The sequence below is a fragment of the Ursus maritimus genome, unplaced genomic scaffold, assembly GCF_017311325.1.
Source record: "Ursus maritimus isolate PB19 unplaced genomic scaffold, ASM1731132v1 scaffold_2, whole genome shotgun sequence".
NCBI lineage: Eukaryota > Metazoa > Chordata > Mammalia > Carnivora > Ursidae > Ursus > Ursus maritimus.
The window spans coordinates 7,950,936-7,970,399 of NW_024424452.1; the positions used below are offsets into that span (position 1 = coordinate 7,950,936).

Here is a 19,464-nt window from a genome sequence, read left to right on the forward strand (position 1 = left end):
GTGGTGTATCCCTTCCCCGGGAAGCCCGAGGCTGGCACAGCGAGGAGAGAGCTGTCCAAGGAGTCCTCAAGTGCCGGCAGGGGTGGTGGAAGGGGGAGGCTGGGAGTTCTGTCTTTTTTCCCCTCGAGCACCAAGAAGGTTTCCAAGAGAGGCGGTGAGCAGAAGCAGCAATAAAGGGAGGACTCACTACGGCGCCGTCCAGACCCTGGCAGGAAGCACAGGCCGCTTGGGGACACAAGTGCGTGAGCCAACACCCTCCTCTTGTGGCCGAGAGGGGTATTGCCACTGTGTTCGCAAACAGGCACGTGGGGCCTTCTCTTGCTTCCCACCCCTGAAAAGCAGGGCCGATGAAGGCGGGGCTGCAGGGGGCTGTGGACCCCAGGAGGTTTCCTACTTTTTTTTTTTTTTTTTTTGGAGAAATCTGAATAACAGGGAAAATGTGTATAAATGCTTAGAAACAGATGCCAGAGAGACAGTCAATGTTACCCGAGATTCCGAAACAGAGGACTAAGTTTTTTTCATCTTGTTTCGATGTATTTTAAATTTTTCTGTTCTAGACACATATTCCTTTTGTTAATAAGAGAATAAATGTATTATTATTTTTTTAAAAGGCAGAAGTGACACAAAAGTGGACCAAGAGGGGACTAAAGTGGAGGCCGGGTGGCTCAGGCGACCGCGGAGTGGCTGGGAGATGAACCGCTACCCAGGCCAGCTCCCTGGGCCCTCCCACACCCTGCGAGCACAAACCCTGGCCAGCCGCAGGGCCACACGGGGGCCCATGTTTGGCGATGAGGCATCCTGAAGGAGCTGTCCCTGATGTCTCTCTAGTTATGTCAGGCATGCCCGTCCGTTTACACCCCCTGGTCCCTCCTGCCTCTCTTGCTCGTGTGATCGCTTTCTCTCATCTGCGTGCTGCCCTCCTGACCTGGTCACGCAGGGGGTCTGACCACCAGGTTCTGGGGAATCTGGAGTCCATTCCCTACGCCCACATGGAGGGTCCTCTCCTGAGCAGGGTGATGCTAAATGAGGGCTGGGTCTGCCCACAAACTGTGGCCACGTGTGCTACGTGTATGGAGTCTCTATCTGCACAACTTTTCTGACTTGGAACGAGGCACTCACCTGGCCCGGAGTTCTGGTCACTTCTGCCACCTTCGTGGCTTCTTCTTCCCTCTCCTGCTTGAAACTCTTCTCTTGGGCACAGCAGCTCCTTGGCCTCGTGTCTGGAGGTTCCCTAATGCTGGTCTAAGGTTCTGGAACATTCTGAGGTGTCTCCCAGCTCTGGTACCTGTGAAGAGTCACCCGTGGGATCTTCTTTCCGCAAGTTCCCGATCTGAGCTGAGCACCTCGTCCCTACTCCTGAGGTCACCATCTGTAATCAGATGTAGAAAAGCCAAATGTTACTGCTTGCTCTGCAAAGAAGAGCCATGGAAATAAATGTGCACGCCTACCGCCGGCATGGATGGAATAAACCGTGACATATAATACAGCAAGGAAAGATGAGGTTACAGAAAAGTAATTAATGATCACACTGTTTTTTTTAAAAAGCAGGTTATGAGGGGCGCCTGGGTGGCGCAGTCGGTTAGGCAGCTGGCTCTTGGTTTCGGCTCAGGTCATGATCTCAGGGTCCTGGGATCGAGCCCCACGTTGGGCTCCATGCTCAGTGGGGAGCCTGCTGGACATTGTCTCCCTCTCCCTTTGCCCCTCCCCCCACTCACATACTTCTCTTTCCCCCTCTCTAAAATAATAAAAAAAAAAAAATCAGGTTATGAAATACAGTGAGATTCTGAAGTACTTCATAAGGAGAATACCCCAAGTTATTTTGCAAACCTGGGGAGAGGATGAGGAAAAAGCAGGGGACTGAAGTGGTGGGGTTGGAGGGGGGACAGGAAGGGAATTCCGAGAAGGTTGGGAAGAACTTGGGCTCTCCCGGCCACTCAGCAAGAGGTGAGGGAGGCGGGAGGCTGAGGAAGCTGCCCCAAGGGGCCAAGGTTAGTGATCTCCAAGGAGGGGTGTCCTGGGGTCGAAGCTTGAGGTAACTGCAGAAGTGGGGGGTCCAGGCAGAGGGGGGAAAGCTGGGATTTGAGGGTGTGGTCCTGTGTTGGTCAAAGAACTCTGATAATCACAATAATTAAAAAAATAACTTGTACATGTAGGCACTTTGTAGTTTACAAAGCACTTCCTCCTCTTTGATGCTTACGGATGAGGAAAGAGGCACAGCGCGGCTAGTGCACAGCGGAGCCAGGACCCGAACGTAGCTGGTTCCAGCCCTCGCTGTGCTGGGCTACGCTGCCCGGCCGCCCTTTACGAGCAGGGGCGGTGAGAGGTTATGAAAGCTCACGGGCAAGGAGGAGATTACACTTTGCGACTGGAAGGGCCCAGACAGCCTTTAGAACAGACGCTGGTCTCATCTGGAGATCCAGAAGCCTCTTGTAAGACCAGGTGAGAGCCATTAGATGCTGGACCCTAGGAAGGTCTGGAGGATGGCGGGGGAGGGGAGTCGCTGGGGTGGCCAAGGAGGCTGGCGAGGCGCTCGGGGACACAGAGCAGCAGCTGCTTATCAACGAGTCTGGAAGCATTTCGCTACCAACGCACCCGTCCATCCATTCTGGTGGGCACCAGATAGATGGATGTCATGCCGGCCTCTGGCCTCCCCCAATTCTGTGTCCCACAGATCCCAGTGGTGACAGGAGACTCTAGAAGTCCAAATTATCACTTATTTCAGCGTGGGAGCTTCTCAAACCACACTTCCACAGAAAGGGACATCATGTTCTCCAGATGTAAGTGACCATGGACATGTCCAAATCTGTGAAATCCATTATGAGGCCCCTCATGCTCCCGCAAAGATCAGGGGCACTGCCGATAGAAAGCAGCAGCCCCCTAGCGGTGTTATTTGGCTTTGCAATGAGCATTTAACGATTCTATTACCAAACAGTACTGACTTCTGAGAATTTATAGCGAATGGAATGAACAGTGAGGTAAGGATCTTCTCTGCAGTTAACCAGCCCCTCCACCCTACCTGATTCTCCCTGGGTTGGGATGAATGCTTTGTGGGTCTGTTCTCTCGATTCCCAACTGCCTGCTTTTCCCCAGAACAGGCTCCCCTCCATATAGGGTGGCTGGATCTCTGGGGTTCCCTTCCCATGAGGGAAGAAAGGTGCTATATTGTCAACGAAGGTCTCCATGAGCCACATCATCAAGTGTGGTTTAGCTAAAAAGCGACCACACCAGAATTCAAAGCAGCCCAATACTGTCTCCAGCGTAACCCTTCAGGGAGTGAAAGACCCTCAGCCGTGGCAGGGGGGACCAGTGGACGACTGAGATCCCTTGCTGTGCTCTGATGAGTTCAGCACCCCTCTGAGTTCTGGACTGAAGGTCTCACGCTAGTCTGATGATCACACTCTACTCCCAGCACAGGTCTGCAAACTGTCATGTTCAGGCCTGCTTTTCAACACAGGAGCGCCCAAGAAAAAGATCGAAGACCCTGATCTCCTCCTCAGAGGATGCTGCCTTACGACTGGCGTGGAGGGGGTGGAGTTCCCAAGATCCACGTGTGAACTGGAGCTTCTGTGCCTGAAGCTGGTGATGTGTGCTGATTCTTGTGTTGGGGGTGGGGAGGGCTATCTCCCCCCAGAAAACTTCCTGTCCTGGAGACAAGAAAATGGGGAACCCTAAAGGAAATGTAATTACTTGCCTTTTTTTTTTTTTTAAGAAAATGTCTTGTTAGACCTTTTCCCCCAGTGTATTTCTTTAAAAATTATTATTTTTTTCTGATCGTAAAGCAGTATCTATTCATGGCAAAAAAAAAGTTATATATTTAGTAAAAACATTCAAAGAGAAAGTTCTTCATAATCTTATTTCCCAGAGATAATGTAAATTTTTAAAAATTTCTTTTATTAAAAAAAATTCCCCCAGCTCTACTAAGGTATAGCTGAGAACTTAAAAAAATGTGTATATGTAAGGTGTATAACTTGGTGATTTTAAATTAAGTTTTGACTCAAGCTTTGATAACTTATTTAAAAAACTAAATAACTGGGGCGCATGGGTGGCACAGCAGTTAAGCGTCTGCCTTCGGCTGAGGGCGTGATCCCGGCGTTATGGGATCGAGCCCCACATCAGGCTCCTCTGCTATGAGCCTGCTTCTTCCTCTCCCACTCCCCCTGCTTGTGTTCCCTCTCTCGCTGGCTGTCTCTATCTCTGTCAAATAAATAAATAAAATCTTTAAAAAAAACAAAACAAAACTAAATAACTGATTTATGTTCAATATAACTTGGACCTATTGATAGGACCATATTTCCGGAACTTTCCCCTAAATGTCCTAGTTTCCAATATTCTGTCTAGTTGTCCTCCAAAGCCATCAGAACAGCCCAGAAATTCCGGTTTTTCTGAATCCAACCTACCTCTCCCCACTGGCTTCCAGCTGAGCTGGGTGGTTCGAGCTCAGGGCCTCTTAGGAGGATGATGAGGCCAAGGCGTCTGCTGAGATGGAGAATTTTTTCAAACTTTGGATCTGTTGTCCCAAGAGATTCTTTTTTTTTTTTTTTTTAAGATTTTATTTATTTGACAGAGATAGAGACAGCCAGCGAGAGAGGGAACACAAGCAGGGGGAGTGGGAGAGGAAGAAGCAGGCTCATAGCAGAGGAGCCTGATGTGGGACTCGATCCCATAACGCCGGGATCACGCCCTGAGCCGAAGGAAGACACTTAACCGCTGTGCCACCCAGGCGCCCCCCAAGAGATTCTTTTGTCGTGACAAAAGAACACGTATTATAGTTTCTGTAGAGAATGATTCAGATGTGAGGTTAAATCATGGCTTAATGGAAGCACCTCCCCATAAGAATTAGAATCAGAATGTCAGAAAAGAAAAAAAAACCTAGGAAATGATCCAAAATCTAATTTGATCCCCAAAAGCACCAGGGAAGAGCCAAGAGGAACACAGACACGGTATTGGGTCAAAACAGACGTGGCCTTCGTTCTCCTTGGAAGACCTAGCCCTCCCTATCTTTGCACGTTAGATCTCTCTTCTACCTGCGGGCTTGGTTCATTTTCTCACTCCCGCCCTCCAGCAGGCCTCCCATCACTCCCCCGTTGCCCAGCGGCGCACTCCCAGCCCCAGCCTGACCGCCTCTGGGCAGGATGGCCAGGAGCTGCTCCAGCTCCAGCAGCTTCAGGATGGGAAACGTGCAGACTGTCCCTGTGTCCTCAGCCACTGGCGGCAGAGCTCCCAGGGGCATTTCAGAACCTTGTAGGGTCCCGAGCCTCCTGGTCTTAGACCTCTCTGAAGCGGGGACAGGCCAGCTCTTGGCTGGGAGGCTGATTACCTGGCAGCATGGTCCTCTGCCTCCGCCTTCACGGTCAGAATTCTGTCCGGCTTTTGAAGGACCTGGGGGCACTGGGACACAGCCGCCCCCTCATTGCAGTGCTCATTCTTGACAGGAGAAGGCCCCAAGGAGGCTCACTTGTGCCGTGGGAGGCTTACGTTTCAGAGAAACTCTTCCTGAACTGCTTCATAGCTCAGAAACTTTCTGAAACATAATGAAATAAAACCCCTTGATTATGGTCCTTTTCAACACCACCAAAGAGAGTAAAACAGTACAACGCTCTCTCAGGTATCCCTTACCATTCCTGCCTTCCCTTGCCTGCCACGCTGGGTATTTTTCCAGCAAATCTCAGACATCATTTCTAAGACTCTTTTCCTTTTCAATGCATAACCCCAACAGCCTTTTCACAGCTAAAAGGTTTAAACAGTAACCCTGCCAAATTGCCAATCAATGTTCACATCTACCAGATTTTTAAAAACTGCACAATTGTTAAGACTGATGATCCGAATAAAGTTTACAGGTTGCATCTGGCTAATAAGTCTCCTTATCTAAAGGTCCACTTCCCTCTTTAAAAAATTTTTTGTTTTAAATCTTGTAATTTGTTAAAAGTATTTCAGGTGGCTCTCGTTAGAACGAAATGACACTTAACCGATGTCTGGGCGCCTGCTCTGTGCCAGGCACGGCGCTCTGTGCTGGAAAGAAAGGCGTGAACGGACAGACTAGGGTCTAGCCTCGCTTTGGGGCAAATCACCGACTCTCTCTGGGTTTCGGTCCCCCCTTCTCTAGCAGAAGAGACGGGACCAAGCGCTCGCTCGAGGCCACACCCTCATCACTGTGACCCACTGTGCGAGCCTCTGCGAAACGCCTGCCAGATACCTTCCCTGGAGACATCCAGCCTTTCCGGGAGGCCGCTCGCCTGCCTGGGCTCCCGGAGGCCAAGGAAAAGCGGAAGAAGCTCCCCCGGACGCCGCCAAGCTCCGACCTGACCGCGGTGGCGAGCGTTAACTGCCACCGCTCGGAACACGGCGCACGGGCCGGCTCCCGCCCAACTACAATTCCCAGAGGCCTCTGCGGCGAGCCGATCACCATGGAGACGGGCCGGGCTCGTCGCCTCTGCAACTGTCAGTGGCCTGGGCCCGCCGGGGGCAGTGCCCGGAACAGTCCCCAAAGATTTCAGACGGGCCGGTCACATGCCCCCGCCCCCCAGGCCTTGGTTCTGGGGCCCGAAAAGACGGAGCCCTGACGCCGAACCAAGGGCATGGGAAGACGGAACTACATTTCCCAAAAGGCCGCAAGGACAATCCGCTTCCGGTCCTTAGGCACGGAAACGGTAACACCGAGTTGTTGCCAAAGGAGTCAAGTACTGGGTATTTGGGCTCCTGAAGCCCGTGAACAGAAGAGCGGTACACAGAGAAGAGGAACAGAGGAGGAAAGGAGAATTGGAAATTTGGTTATAAAGCAACATTAAAGAGCGCATCCCCGCTTGTTTACCTCTTCCACGGGCACTCAGGGTTACTTTGGGCATCGCACAGCCCTCTGGGAAACGCTGGCGACGCTGCCCTAAGGCCTATGGGAAATGTAGTCATTGATTAACTGTCACTATTGAGCACCTGCGATAAACCGGTCACGCTTAAGATAGGGGATTAAACTCGCCTTCTTCCTTCTTGTCCACTCAAACACAAATTTTACTTCCGAAATACTTACGGAACCTGTCCCGTTTTCTTCATGCCAATCGCCAGTGCTGTGTTTCAGACACACTGCATTTCCGTGTCAACGTCCTCCCGCCATGTTCCCCTGGTGGCCCCAGTCATCTCTCCACGGGGCCACCAAAGTAATCCTCCCTGCTCTGCTTAGGGCTTTTCAGCGGCTAATAGAATCAAGTCCACGCTCCTTGGCTGGTATATATTTGACCTAACTTACTGTCTCGGGCTAGTCTCCCCATACATAAGAACCATTCTTTTTAGAATTCATCTCGTTTGCGATTGATACCTTAAAACCATTGTCACCATTTTTTAAAAATGCAAAGCATAAGTTTCTGCTTTGAACAGCTGCACCGCCAAAAAGGGTGATAAATTCCAAGTGTAGCTGTATTTGCAAAATATCCTTGAAAAGTACTTGAAGTAGGTTCCTATAAGTAGAAACCAAGCCACTAGTACTCTGATAAAATTAGAGTTTTATCCCTCTGAACAAAATATTTCATTGCATCATTATGGGTAACATACCTAGGTGTTTTCCAGGCCTTGTAAAGTCACACAAAAGAGAAAGGAAGGATGGTTCTTGCATAAAGTACTTACCACAAAACTCCAGGTAGACAATAATGTAAAATAGAGGAGTTATTGTTTTACATAGCACTTTGCATGTCTAAGATCTAAAATTATGCCCCATCCAAAGAGCTGCTTAAGCGTGGGGTAAATGTGCGCTGAGGCTTTCGAGAAAGGAGGCATACTTTTTAAAAGCTATCAGAAAGCCTAGATAGGAATGAACTGCAGAAAGATAGATGAGGTGTTGCTCACATCAAAGCCCCACGAACTTTCCTTTTGAAGTGGGAATACTTGGCAGACACAACATTTCCATTGGCTTTTAACTTTTGTAGGAAGAATGGCCAGTATCATAAATGTAGAGAATTATTTAACTGATAAAGCAGTTTCGAAGTCACATTAAAAATATGTAATCTGTTCTTAACATTCAAAAGCAGAGAGTTTCCTCCCTCCTCACTAATCTCTTTGGGTTTGGTTTTTAAAACGGGGATCCTTCATTTGTTGCTTAAGCAAAGAATACATTTGTTGAGAAAGTATCAGCCAAGGCCAGGATACTCTCAACCATTAGGTGGGGAAGGCTGAGGTCAAGATCTAGCAGAGTCATAGTTCAGAGTAATTTACTTCAGTGGTGCAAACAGTTACTTTTTTAACTGGTATTTTAAAAAACTCTTATAGGTCTTCAGTTACCGGCAGATCTCTGCTCTGTTATAGCAATTTTGGCTACCACCCTTGTGGTATATGGGTCTTCTGGAGTTCCACAAAAAGTATAATGATCTCCAGGAGCTTTCCTGAGCGATCTGGAGAGGTGGACGGTCAAGTTGTGATGTTAAATGACTAACTCGTGGTTTTCATTACAAGTTTCAATACTACTCCCTGATTGGATTCGTTTCAGGAAATATGATACTATGACGCTAGCTCTATCTGCAACATAAGTGCAAACCATTTTCTGGGTGGCTCGGCTTCAAGAATGGCTGCTTGCCCCACTGCTGTTGTCCTTGTTGCTTACTACGGTTCAGTCTCGGGGTGACATTCTTGGCCATGTTGACCTGTGGACTCATCTGCCTGCCCAGTTACCACAGGACAGGGGAAGGAACAGGGGCATGGGGGCCAGTTCAGTCCCTGTCCCTAACTTACTGGGTCATCTTGGACTAGTCATTTGACATCTCCCCTTACCCTGCCTCTTCCATTAGCCCCTCAGGTGCCATTCACTGAGGCTGAATTATGGCCCCCAAAGATCTCAGGACCCAATCCCTGGAACGTGTGAGTGTTGTTTCATTAGTTGGAGAAAGGGTCTTTGCAGATATGATTAAGTTAAGGATCTTTAGATGGGGAGATTATCGAGTCGGGCCCTTAGTGCACTTATAAGTGTCCTTATAAAAGAGTGTCAGAGGGAGGTTTGAGTCAGCTGCACAGAGGGGACAGGATGGAGCTGAGAAAGATCTGAGGATGCTGGCCTTAAAGACCGGGGTGATGCAGCCACAAATGAAGGAATGACAAGCAGTCACCTCTACAGGGGTCCTTCCCACCCAGCTCTCACGCTGCCAGCAGAGTATATTTCTAAAGTGGAGAGCTGACCGCATTAATCTGCGGGGATGATTCTTCAGTGGCATCTCAAACCCTAACTCCTTGGCCTGGTCTGAGAGGCCTTTTACCATCTGACCACTCATCTTCATCATTGTCCCATCTGTGATACAAAGAAAGTAATCTCACCGTACGCTAGCACACGCGTGGCAGAAATCACGTCGTGCAGTTAGAAAATGGTATGAAATGAGAAATCAGACCTAGGATGCCAAGACCCCAGCAATCTTACCCTTCCCTCGAAAGGGCTGATGGTTGAAACCACTTTCCTAAAATTTCACGTTCAAGCATATTTTTATCCTAAATCACGTATTTCAGTATCGTTAAAAATGTCCATCAAGAAAAAGGTAATCTTTCAACATGAATGGTTATTACAATGATCTAGTATAAAACTGTAACATAAATGGCTACGTGGAATAATTTGCAGCTACGAAAAGAATAAAGCAGCTCTGTATGTATGTCCACGAACTCCTAAGATAAAAAAGTGAAAAAAGCAAGTTGTAGGAAAATGTGAAGAGTTTGCTCTTATTTCCATTCACAAAACACATTTGTACATGCACAGACTGTGTCTGGTAGAATATGGAAGGTAAGTGGCTTCTTCTTCTTTTTTTTTTTTTTTTTAAGTAGGCTCCATGCCCAGCATGGAGCCCAACCACAGGGCTTGAACTCACAACCCCAAGATCAAGACCTGAGCTGATATCAAGAGTCAGACACTTAACCCACTGAGCCACCCAGGTGCCCTGATAAGTGGCTTCTTCAGAGGGATGGAGTTCCAGCACAGGGAAGACAGGAAGACTTCTTCATAGACCGGGGCCCACGTGGTCTATTCAAATACAAATCTTTTTCTCTAGTCAAGTCCTTACGAGGGTTGCACTCTGGCCCCCAATGTAAATGCTTGCTGCTGGGGCTAATTTTTCTGTTGAACGCTTGGCTTCTCATCAACAATCAGATAAAAACAATTCCTTTTTGTTCTGCAGCTGTGTTCTGCAGACCCATTATTGTCACTGCCACGATTACGTAAAGATGATTTGCTACAGCTGGCCTTGAGGCTATTCTGTGTTCCTCACACGCTCCAGGTCAGAAGGAAATTAACCTGGCCTTCAAATGTGCTCGCAGGTAACCAGGCAGTTGGCTAAGAGGTGACTGTAGTTCAATCTAAATGTACCAGGACGCTGGCATTATTAGCAAATACCACTCTCTCCGACAGACTGCCCACACGGCTTCATTTCAGCCTCCTCGTTCTCAAAGTGAAGCGCACCCACGCCTCTTGGTTCTCTTAAGCGTCTCTACTTTTCTCTCCCTGGCACTGGAAAAGACCTACATCTAACTTTTGATCTACTTAATGTGTTTCCAGGCTGGCTATGTTAAAAAAAAAAAAAAAAATTCCCAAAATAGGGGCACCTGGCTGGAACATGAAGCTCTCGATCGTGGGGTCATGAGTTCAAGCCCCATGTTGGGCCTAGAGCTTACTGGAAAAAAAAAAAAAAGAATCCAAATATAAAAATTATGGATGAACAAATTCCTAAGATTAAAGCAAACTCGTACGATAAGCTATAAACTCACCATATTTGCTTATTCTGAGCATTAACGCTTTTGATGGTTTTTACAAATTAGGTGTTAGGATGATATAACATTGTTTTTACATGTATTACCTGAAGGAATACTTAAGAATTAAGTTCCCCTAAGATCATAAAAAACTTTTTAGAAGATGTATGTGTATTCTGCCTTCCAAGCTGATAATGATGTCCAGATACCAAGGATATTTAAACAAAATCTTGGAGAGGTTAAATGCTAATCTTCTTCAAAAATATCCTTGGTGGGGGGTGCCTGGCTGGCTCCGTTGGTGGAGTGCATGACTTTTGATCTTGGGGTTGTGAGTTCGAGCCCCACGTTAGGTGTGGAGATTACTTAAAAATGAAATCTTGGAAAGAAAGATATCCGAGGTGAATCGTACACTACTGTTCTAGCAAATTATTTATAATCACCGACAGAGGAATGGATAAACAAGATAGAATCTGTCCATACAATGGAATATTACTCAGCCCTAAAAAGGAAGGACATTCTGACACCTGCTAAACATGGATGAAACTTGAGGACATTCTGCTCAGCGAAATACGCCAGTCACAAAACGTAAAATACTGTATGAGTCTACTTTTATGAAGTCCCTAGAGCAGTCAAATTCAGAGAGACAAAAAGGAGAATGGTGGTGCCAGGAGTTGGGGGGAGGGGAATGGGGAGTTAGTGTTTAGCGGGTACAGAGTTTCAGTCTGGGATGATAAAAATGTTCCGGAGACGGGTAGTGGAGATGGGTGCACAACGCTGTGAATGCATGGAACGCCAGACTTGCACTTGAAAATGGTTAAATGACAAAATTTATGTTATGTATATTTTACACGTTTAAAAAGGGTAACAGGATTGTTATATTAAACAATTATCCTAAGTGATCAAGTAAACCTCCTTGTAAGTTTATAATGAGAATACTGCATCTCTAACTATCGTTAACAGGGATAATATTTGAGAATATCTACCCGCTATATTCTCGATTCCTGAAAATCCTGTTTTTCTCCCAGGAAGCTAAGAGTTGAGGATGGACCAGACAGGCCAGCTGTGGCAAGGAGTCCAACGGTCCTGCCACAGAGACCCACAGAGATCTGGGATGTATAGAGGACACAGCTGGTTCTCAGAAATGCGCAGGGCCAGGCTCACCCAGGATGTAGCGGAGTCAGCCTGGGACCCCTGATTCCAAGGGGAAAACCCATGCCACCGACAGTACCAGTCCTGGACTTGACAGGAGATGGCCAGTAGGGTGGCCAGTCAGGAAGGGAACCGGAACCTTGGAACAGCTGCCCCAATAGTAGCACAGACCCTGTCTGGACACCCTAACACCGTCTTGGGGAAAAGGGCGAGGAAGTAGATAGTAACCTTGAGTTGATGAACCCAAGGAGACTGAACTAACGTGGAAACTTTTAAATTGTAAGAGATGGAAAAACAGTTGATTCTCACTATTCACGGTCCTTATAGTCTGTGAAGTCACCATGCGCCCTGGATGAGGGAATAGCAAAGCGCTGCTTCTGGGGAAATGCAGGGTTACATTCCTGTGTGCCTCTGATCAGTTTCATCAACCATCATTACGTAACCTCGTTTTATGGACTCTTCTACTTAAAGACGCCTTATTCAATATACGTGGTTGATTTCATCGACATTCAACGCACAGCCAACCGCACTAGAACTCATGCTGGAATGAGGCTTATCTAAAGCACCAATTTTCTCCGTAAGGCACATCACAGCCTTTCTGCACTTTGGAACATTAGCCAGCTCTTCCGCACCACGTGTGGGGGTCATTCTAAACAGCAAGACCAGTCACGAAAAGCACAGAAAAGTGAAAATGGGGCACCCAATAGGCTATGACAAGGATACTTGTATATAGTTCGAGAGCTGAAACAAGAAGGCAGAGCGTGGCCTTGTTCAGCCTTAGCTGGAAACGTGCGTGACCGATGGTCCAAATTTCTGTTGCTCCGAATTACCGAAAGCACTGTGAGTAGTGATCTGGGGGTTACAAATCAGTTGGAGCCAGCCGGCAAATTCGCAATGCAGAACCCGCAAGGGAGGATCAATTGTACCCTCATTTGGCATCAGATGTGGTCTGGGTTCCCTCCTTACCTAGGAGGAGGGGAGCATGAGATTTAGACCAATTATGGAAAATGGAAAAATCTATCATTTTCCCCCATAGCGAAGGTGTAGGACTTATGTGTTGGACTCTACCTCCCTGTTATTTAAAGGAACAGAAAGGCAGCTCCACGAGGGGGAGGATTTTTATCTGTTTTGCTCACGCTGTATATCATCAGCTCCTAGAACAGGGTAGCACGACATGTCAGTATTTGTTGAATGAACTAAGCAATGAAAATCACCTTCAAACCAATACACAGCAATTAAACTATTGCAGTATCGTTTGGTTCTGACAGTTACAGTTCCACAATTTTTATCACTTGACATATATGAAGGGGAAAGGAAAACAGCTCAGTTTTCCAGCTCTTGGAGAGGTTTGGGGCAAAGGAATCAGAAGGCAATATAGGATTTTCTCAGTTGAACTGAGGACAGAGAATAAATGGTATGAGTCAACTCCCCGGCTGACCGGAACCTGAGAGCAGATAAGGAAAATCTCTTCTACAGCTACAGGGAGAAGGACACATAGGTAGCTGGGTAAGATTCCAGGTCCGCCCTGGGGAACAAGTTGACCTCATGTGCGAAGCGAAGAATCCAGACGAACGCTGCTTAGGTGATAATTGACATCTCCTCCCGGTCTCTGCTTTCAGACACCGAGTTGATTATGCTTTTTAAATACTTTATAAACTCCAACCTGATCTCTTCAGGGTCATCCTCAAGATTCGAGTGCACCAGCTTCAGCTTGTTCAAGGGGGGCGCTTAAAAAGGAAAATAATGTAATTAGGCATGAACTTTTAAGGAGGGGCCCTTTCCAGCTGCCAGTGACCTGAGTCTTATCGAAGCCAATTTGTTTAACTTTCTAGAGGCCAAAAATACAGTTGTGTCTTGCTTGTCATGGTTTAACAGAGGAAGAAATGTTTCACCGAGTGCCACCGCACTCAGCATCGTGCTCGGCATACAGTAGGTGCCCAATAAAGAGCGCTACCACACTGCCATCTGGTGATGGGATCACAACACTACAAGCCAGTTCCAGGTCCTCTTCTCACACCAGAAAGGAAGAGATTTCTGAATTTTCTGTCATCTTCCATGAGCACTCTGTCACCTCTGTCACAGTGTGTGTCACATGCTAACTGAAAGCTTTTCTTGAGACAAGACCAGTCAGGAAAGAGGGTCCCTAATAGTACTGGTGAGCGGCTAAAATCAGGTTTCTTCCCCCTCTTGGTGTCTGCCTGCTTCTAAAGTGTCTCTGTCCTGGCCTGGATGCCATGACAGCTCTTCCAACCTAGAGATTCCAATTTACATGGTAGGAAGAACAAAGGCCAAGGACACAGCAGGTGCTCAAAAACTGCACAGAGCTACTGGCTTCAAAGACACGGAGCAATACACAAATGCCCGGACCACTGAAGACAAGAGCTGAAAGGAGAAATGGCAGTCTCCTTACACAAAGTCAGGTTTCCTTTATCACTTCCGGAGCCTGGTTTGTGGTGTGCGATCAGCAGACACTGAGTGTCTTGTAGGAACTGCTGCTGGACGAAGCAGGAATACCACATCTCGATTTCCTTCAGGTGGCTGGGGAGGTCGGCGTTGAAGACGATCACCACCCCGTGTGAGTCCTTCATCAGGGCTGGCCAGCAAGACTCGAACCTGAAAGGCAGAGAAGGAGGCACGGGGAATGTCAGGGGGCTCCGGCTTCTAGCCGAGGCCTTTAAAAATAACGTCGTAGGGTTAACTGATGGATGACTTGTCGTTGTGTCATAACCCAATCAGTTAAGTTTCAAGAGCCACGCATATCACCAAATAATCGATCATGCCCCTAATACATGCTAGGAAGTGTGCTGGGCCAGAGTCCAAGGTGCTTGGCGGGCAGCTGAGTCTTGAATCATTTGATGAAATCAACCCTCTTTAAAGGAAACGTACTTTGGATCTCCGCCACAATCCCATAGCTCAAATTCACACCCCGTGCCTTTGGTGTTGCTGGTCACGTGTGGGTTCTCAAATTCCAGAATCCTAGAAATAAAAAGAATAGTAGCATCTCCACTTTGAGAACAGTGTACTTTGGGAGTGCCACCGTCACCAAAAGGGGGGTGGTGGGCCTCTCTGGGAAACAGATTTGTCACCACTCACCTCACTCCCTGGGTTGGGTTGTATTCGGTGATGTCAGAAGATTCTGTCAGGAAGTTGGCCAAAACAGTTTTTCCACTCTGTGGAAATGAAGATAATAAAAGCTCTTTGCTGAAGAGAAGAAAAGTAAACCATAAACGTGCCCTCCGATAGCTGGCTTGGAATCGGGTGTGATGGCGTGTAGGCCACGTTCACCCCGAGAGTACCAAGGCACAGGGTTCTCTCTGGTTGGGTGGGCCTCGCTGCTTTACTGTACGTGGTGGGCGCAGTCTGGTCTGGGACCCAGCGTGCACCGGGTTCTAACGCTGGCTCTGCCGCTGGGTGACTTTCTTACCCACACTGATTTTCCTGGCTGGTTCTCAGTTAACTTATCTGAGAACAGAAAAGAATTGTTAGTGTGAGTCTCTCTCCTGCCTCCTCTCCACATCGAGTAACCAGTCTGTCACAGATACGAAGCCACTGAAGCCCAGAAAGGGGAGGGGAGTTCCTCAAGGTCACACAGAAGTTCAAGGTCAGAGCTAGGTCCCACAGTGGCTGGCCGTGCCACACTCTCAGACAGGGCTGTTTCTCCTTCTAGTCAATACAAGTCATACACAGTCCTATTAACAGAGCAGCCCTCCTGGTCCCCCCACCCAAAGTAGCCATCTGTTCATCCATTCCATTCCCTCCTCAAAGGATCTGTTTCCAGCTATTTTCTGTGCATTCGCATCATTCATTTGGCAAATATTGAATATGCTTGGATGTAAGATAAGGCATTTTTGTCCTCCGCAAATTATTCCTCAGATGAAAGAGAATCTCTTACACTCGAGTCCTGAAACATCTCTGAAATTATGCCCTGCTCTCTTAAGGACTTAATTTTGAACAACTGCTTGACTAGAAGTATTTCAATCAATGCCAGTTTTGGAGGCTTGTAGAGGTCATAAGACAGAATCAGCGAAAGGTGGGGAAGGGGCTTAATACTGCTTTAGTAGGGGCGCCTGGGTGGCACAGCGGTTAAGCGTCTGCCTTCGGCTCAGGGCGTGATCCCGGTGTTATGGCATCGAGCCCCACATCGGGCTCCTCTGCTATGAGCCTGCTTCTTCCTCTCCCACTCCCCCTGCTTGTGTTCCCTCTCTCGCTGGCTGTCTCTATCTCTATCGAATAAATAAATAAAATCTTAAAAAAAATACCGCTTTAGTAATTTTTCCTGAGCATGGGGCCTCACAAACTAAATGTCACTTAAAAATAACACAGTTGAGGGGCGCCTGGGTGGCTCGGTCAGTTAAGCTGATGGCTCAGTTGGTTAAGCATCTGCCTTAGATGCTCAGAGCATGATCTCAGGGTTCTGGGACCAAGCCCCTCATCAGGTTCGCTGCTCAGTGGGGAGTCTGCTTCTTCCTCCCCCTCTGCCCCCCCAACTAAATAAATCTTTAAAAAACAAAACACAGTTGAACGGTTATGTTTGTGGAGATCATGAATATTTATCTATAGGATGAACGAATAAAGCAAATGACCTGATGTAATAGGCATGGTTCTTCGGAATGGAATACATTTCTAGGGAACAGGGTCATACACAGATTCAAAAAGTGCTTATATTCTAAACTACTCAGATGGTGTGCTTTGTCGTGTGTGTGTGTTCTAAGTTTTATTTATTTAAGTAATCTCTACACTCAATGTGGGGCTCACACTCATGACCCTGAGATCAAGAGTCATGCACTCTTCCGACTGAGCCGGCCAGGTGCGCGTCATGTGGTTTAAAAGTGGCTTTGGTCATAAAATCGACTCGGGTGTCAAAGGTGCAGATGAGGAGCATGAATTTTAAAGCTGTGTCATGAAATGCAAGTATGGAATAAAGGAGCGTTTCCAAATTAATATGTATCTTTAATGTACCTTCAAATGTATATACAGCGACACGAATACATAAGACATCACAGAAGTGCATTTAAATATTTCATCTATGCCCTTAAAGTGTATATATACATGTTGGTCAAAACCAATTGATTGAGGGGGAGGGTTCTTCTGCAAAAGAAGAAACTGGCAGGCACATGAGGTATTGTTCAATGTCTACCTTGCCCTGAGCGGTTGCACACAAGATGAAGGAGTGCTAAGTGCGAGGATAGAAATCAAGCCACAGGGACTTTGAACTGGGTGGTCAGGGAAGGCCGAAAGGGTGACGTTTAAACCGAGATTTGAATGACAAGGAGTCAATCGAGCCTTCCAGGGGGAGAGAATAACTAGTTGGATGGCACCAGGCCGGGAACCGGCCGGCATGTTTAAAGAGAGAAAGTTTGGCCAATCTGCAGAGTACTGAGCTACAGGGGGATATGTGTGTGCAGAAATATATTTTGTTGTTGACGCTGGGTGATGAGTACTAGGAGTTCCTTGCTTTTTCTCCCTCTGTATGTTTGAAAATTTCCATTTAAAAAAAGATATTTATGCTTGGTTTACTTTTCACAATTCTGTGCATATTGTTATTACTTGTCTATTCCGCTTACTAGTTTATGTCTTGGCAAGTTCTCCATGTCACTCCACAAAAAGGTGCCTCCTTTCGGGTAACTGCCGGCGTCTTCCCCAGTATGAATGTGCCTCAGTTTATTTAGACATGATGGGCACCTAGGGTGTTTACAACTGTCCAATACCGTTTAATATCCCCTCTGGGCAACAAAGGTAAGTGTCTGGCTACCCTAGATTCTGAGAAATGTGAATGCTGCACTGAAAGCTACACACGTTTTAAAGTTTAATAATCGGATTGCCAATAAAGCTGTTAGCAATGTATAGTCCCATCAACAGAATCCTAAAGTACTCGTTTCCCTACAAGCATCTCATGCTTCGTGTTATCAGTGTTCTAATTTTTTTCATCCACTCAGATGGGTAAATAAGGTCATCTTCTTGTTTTAATTTGTGTTCTTGTTGACTGTGAGGCTGAACACGCTCTTATACCCATTGGCCACTTGCACTTGTGTGCAGGGACTTTGCTCGATTTTCTATTGAGTTCTCTTGACCAATTTTTCAACTTCCCTTGTGCGTTCTACCCGTTAATTCTTGCTTTGTGATGTATTTTGCAGATACTTCACCCAGGCTTACTTTCGCTGTCATTCCTTTTAAGGCTTCTTCAATTTTTGTGTTGTGCTTGAGGAGACCTTCCCTGCCTCAAGCGGAATAACATCTCTCCATTTATGCATCTACTACAATGGTTCTCAACCCGTGCTCCCTGGGCAAAGCATCAGTATAAGGCAGATTCTCGGATCCCTCCCAGACCTACTGAATCAAAACTCTAGGGCAGGACTGGCATGTGTTTTTCTTGTTTGTTTGTTTTTAAGGCTTCATTTATTCATTTGACACAGAGAGAGAACAAGCGAGAGGGAGCAGCAGGCAGAGGGAGAGGGAGGAGAAGCAGGCTCCTGGCTGAGCAGGGAGGCCCACGCGGGGCTCAATCCCAGGACCCCGGGACCACCACCCGAGCGAAGGCAGACACGAAGGCAGACACTTAACCGGCTGAGCCATCCAGGCGCCCTGGCATGTTGTGTTTTTAACAAGCCCTCCAAGCAATTGGGATGCGTGCTGAAGATGGAGAATATTCACTATTTTCACGGTAGTTGTTTCAAACATTTAGCTCTAGTCCATGGGAATCTTATTCCTGCGTATGGTGTGAAGTCCACATGTAGATTTAATCCCGCACCACCACCACGCGCACTACGAGCGAACCGTTCAAAGACCATGCAATAGTCTGGTCTTTCCTCTCTCTCCTTTTCTTGTCCCACAGGCATATTCATTAGGGCCAACCTCAGGGGCAAAGGAGAATCGTGGGACCTAGACTCTGGCTCCAAAACGCCACTCACTACCTTCAGGCCTTACGACAACGGGGTCGAGGTCTGGGGGCGCCGATTCACGCTGAGGCCAGCGGCGCACACCTGGTCGGTGCGGTGGGACAGGGGACTCCTGGGGGGCTCCCGGCGCAAGGCACAGTCCCGAGTCGCCCCGCGCCCACCCGGGCCCCCGCCCGCCGCCCCCGCCGGCGGGGCCTCACCTCACAGGGCCCCACGAAGAGGATCTTGGCCTTCAGCATCGCGGGCCTGAAGCTCTCAGGCCCGCCGGAGCCCACCGCGGCGCGGAGGAGCGGAAGCCGCCGCGCCGATTGGCTGCTTTCGTTTCCACGGCGACGGTAGCGGCCCGCGGGGGCCGACGGGAGTGGGCGGGGCCGCCGCGCGGGGCTGGTAGCGGAAGGGCTCGCGGATGGGCTCGCGGATGGGCCTGCTGTTGGGCGGGCGGATGGGAGGGCTGCTCTGGCCTGGCCGCTTGGGCTTCGGGGCTGGAAGTGGGGGTTCGAGGCTGGGGGTAGGGTGGAAGGGAAGCAAAAAACCCGGATCCAGACTCGCTTCCGAGCCGGGAGGACTGCAGAGCTCACACGTGCCGCCTCTCTCTCTTTGTAGGTTGGGGGCTGATTGCAGGTCCCTGATCAGTGCTCCTCCCAGTAACCCCGAGAACTCAGCCTGGCCATGTAGCTGGTGAGCTGGAATTGGGAGCAGGCCTTCTGACGCCTTCGTCACT

At 48.1% G+C, this 19,464-nt stretch overlaps 1 protein-coding gene and 1 long non-coding RNA gene across 3 annotated transcripts; one reads left to right on the plus strand and one right to left on the minus strand.

The window, feature by feature from the left end:
• Nucleotides 1–1,842: 1,842 nt before the first annotated feature.
• On the plus strand, nucleotides 1,843–3,838 carry LOC103670132. Its single transcript, XR_570491.2, has 3 exons — nucleotides 1,843–2,439; nucleotides 2,672–2,777; nucleotides 3,410–3,838. It is a non-coding gene; the product is annotated as an uncharacterized LOC103670132 (long non-coding RNA).
• Nucleotides 3,839–11,507: 7,669 nt separating this feature from the next.
• IFT22 (intraflagellar transport 22) lies at nucleotides 11,508–19,057 on the minus strand. Of its 2 annotated transcripts, XM_040634893.1 has the most exons (6): nucleotides 18,944–19,025; nucleotides 14,941–15,017; nucleotides 14,734–14,823; nucleotides 14,258–14,460; nucleotides 13,511–13,574; nucleotides 11,508–12,813 (listed from the first exon to the last, which is right to left on the minus strand). In XM_040634893.1, exons 1-6 carry the CDS (start codon nucleotides 18,980–18,982, stop codon nucleotides 12,810–12,812), a joined length of 477 nt encoding a protein of 158 aa, XP_040490827.1. In that variant the 5' UTR covers nucleotides 18,983–19,025; the 3' UTR covers nucleotides 11,508–12,809. The 2 variants fall into 2 exon arrangements, with proteins under 2 accessions (XP_040490827.1, XP_040490826.1); XM_040634892.1 differs by lacking the exon at nucleotides 11,508–12,813 and having other exon boundaries at nucleotides 13,083–13,574; nucleotides 18,944–19,057.
• Between the last annotated feature and the right edge of the window lie 407 nt (nucleotides 19,058–19,464).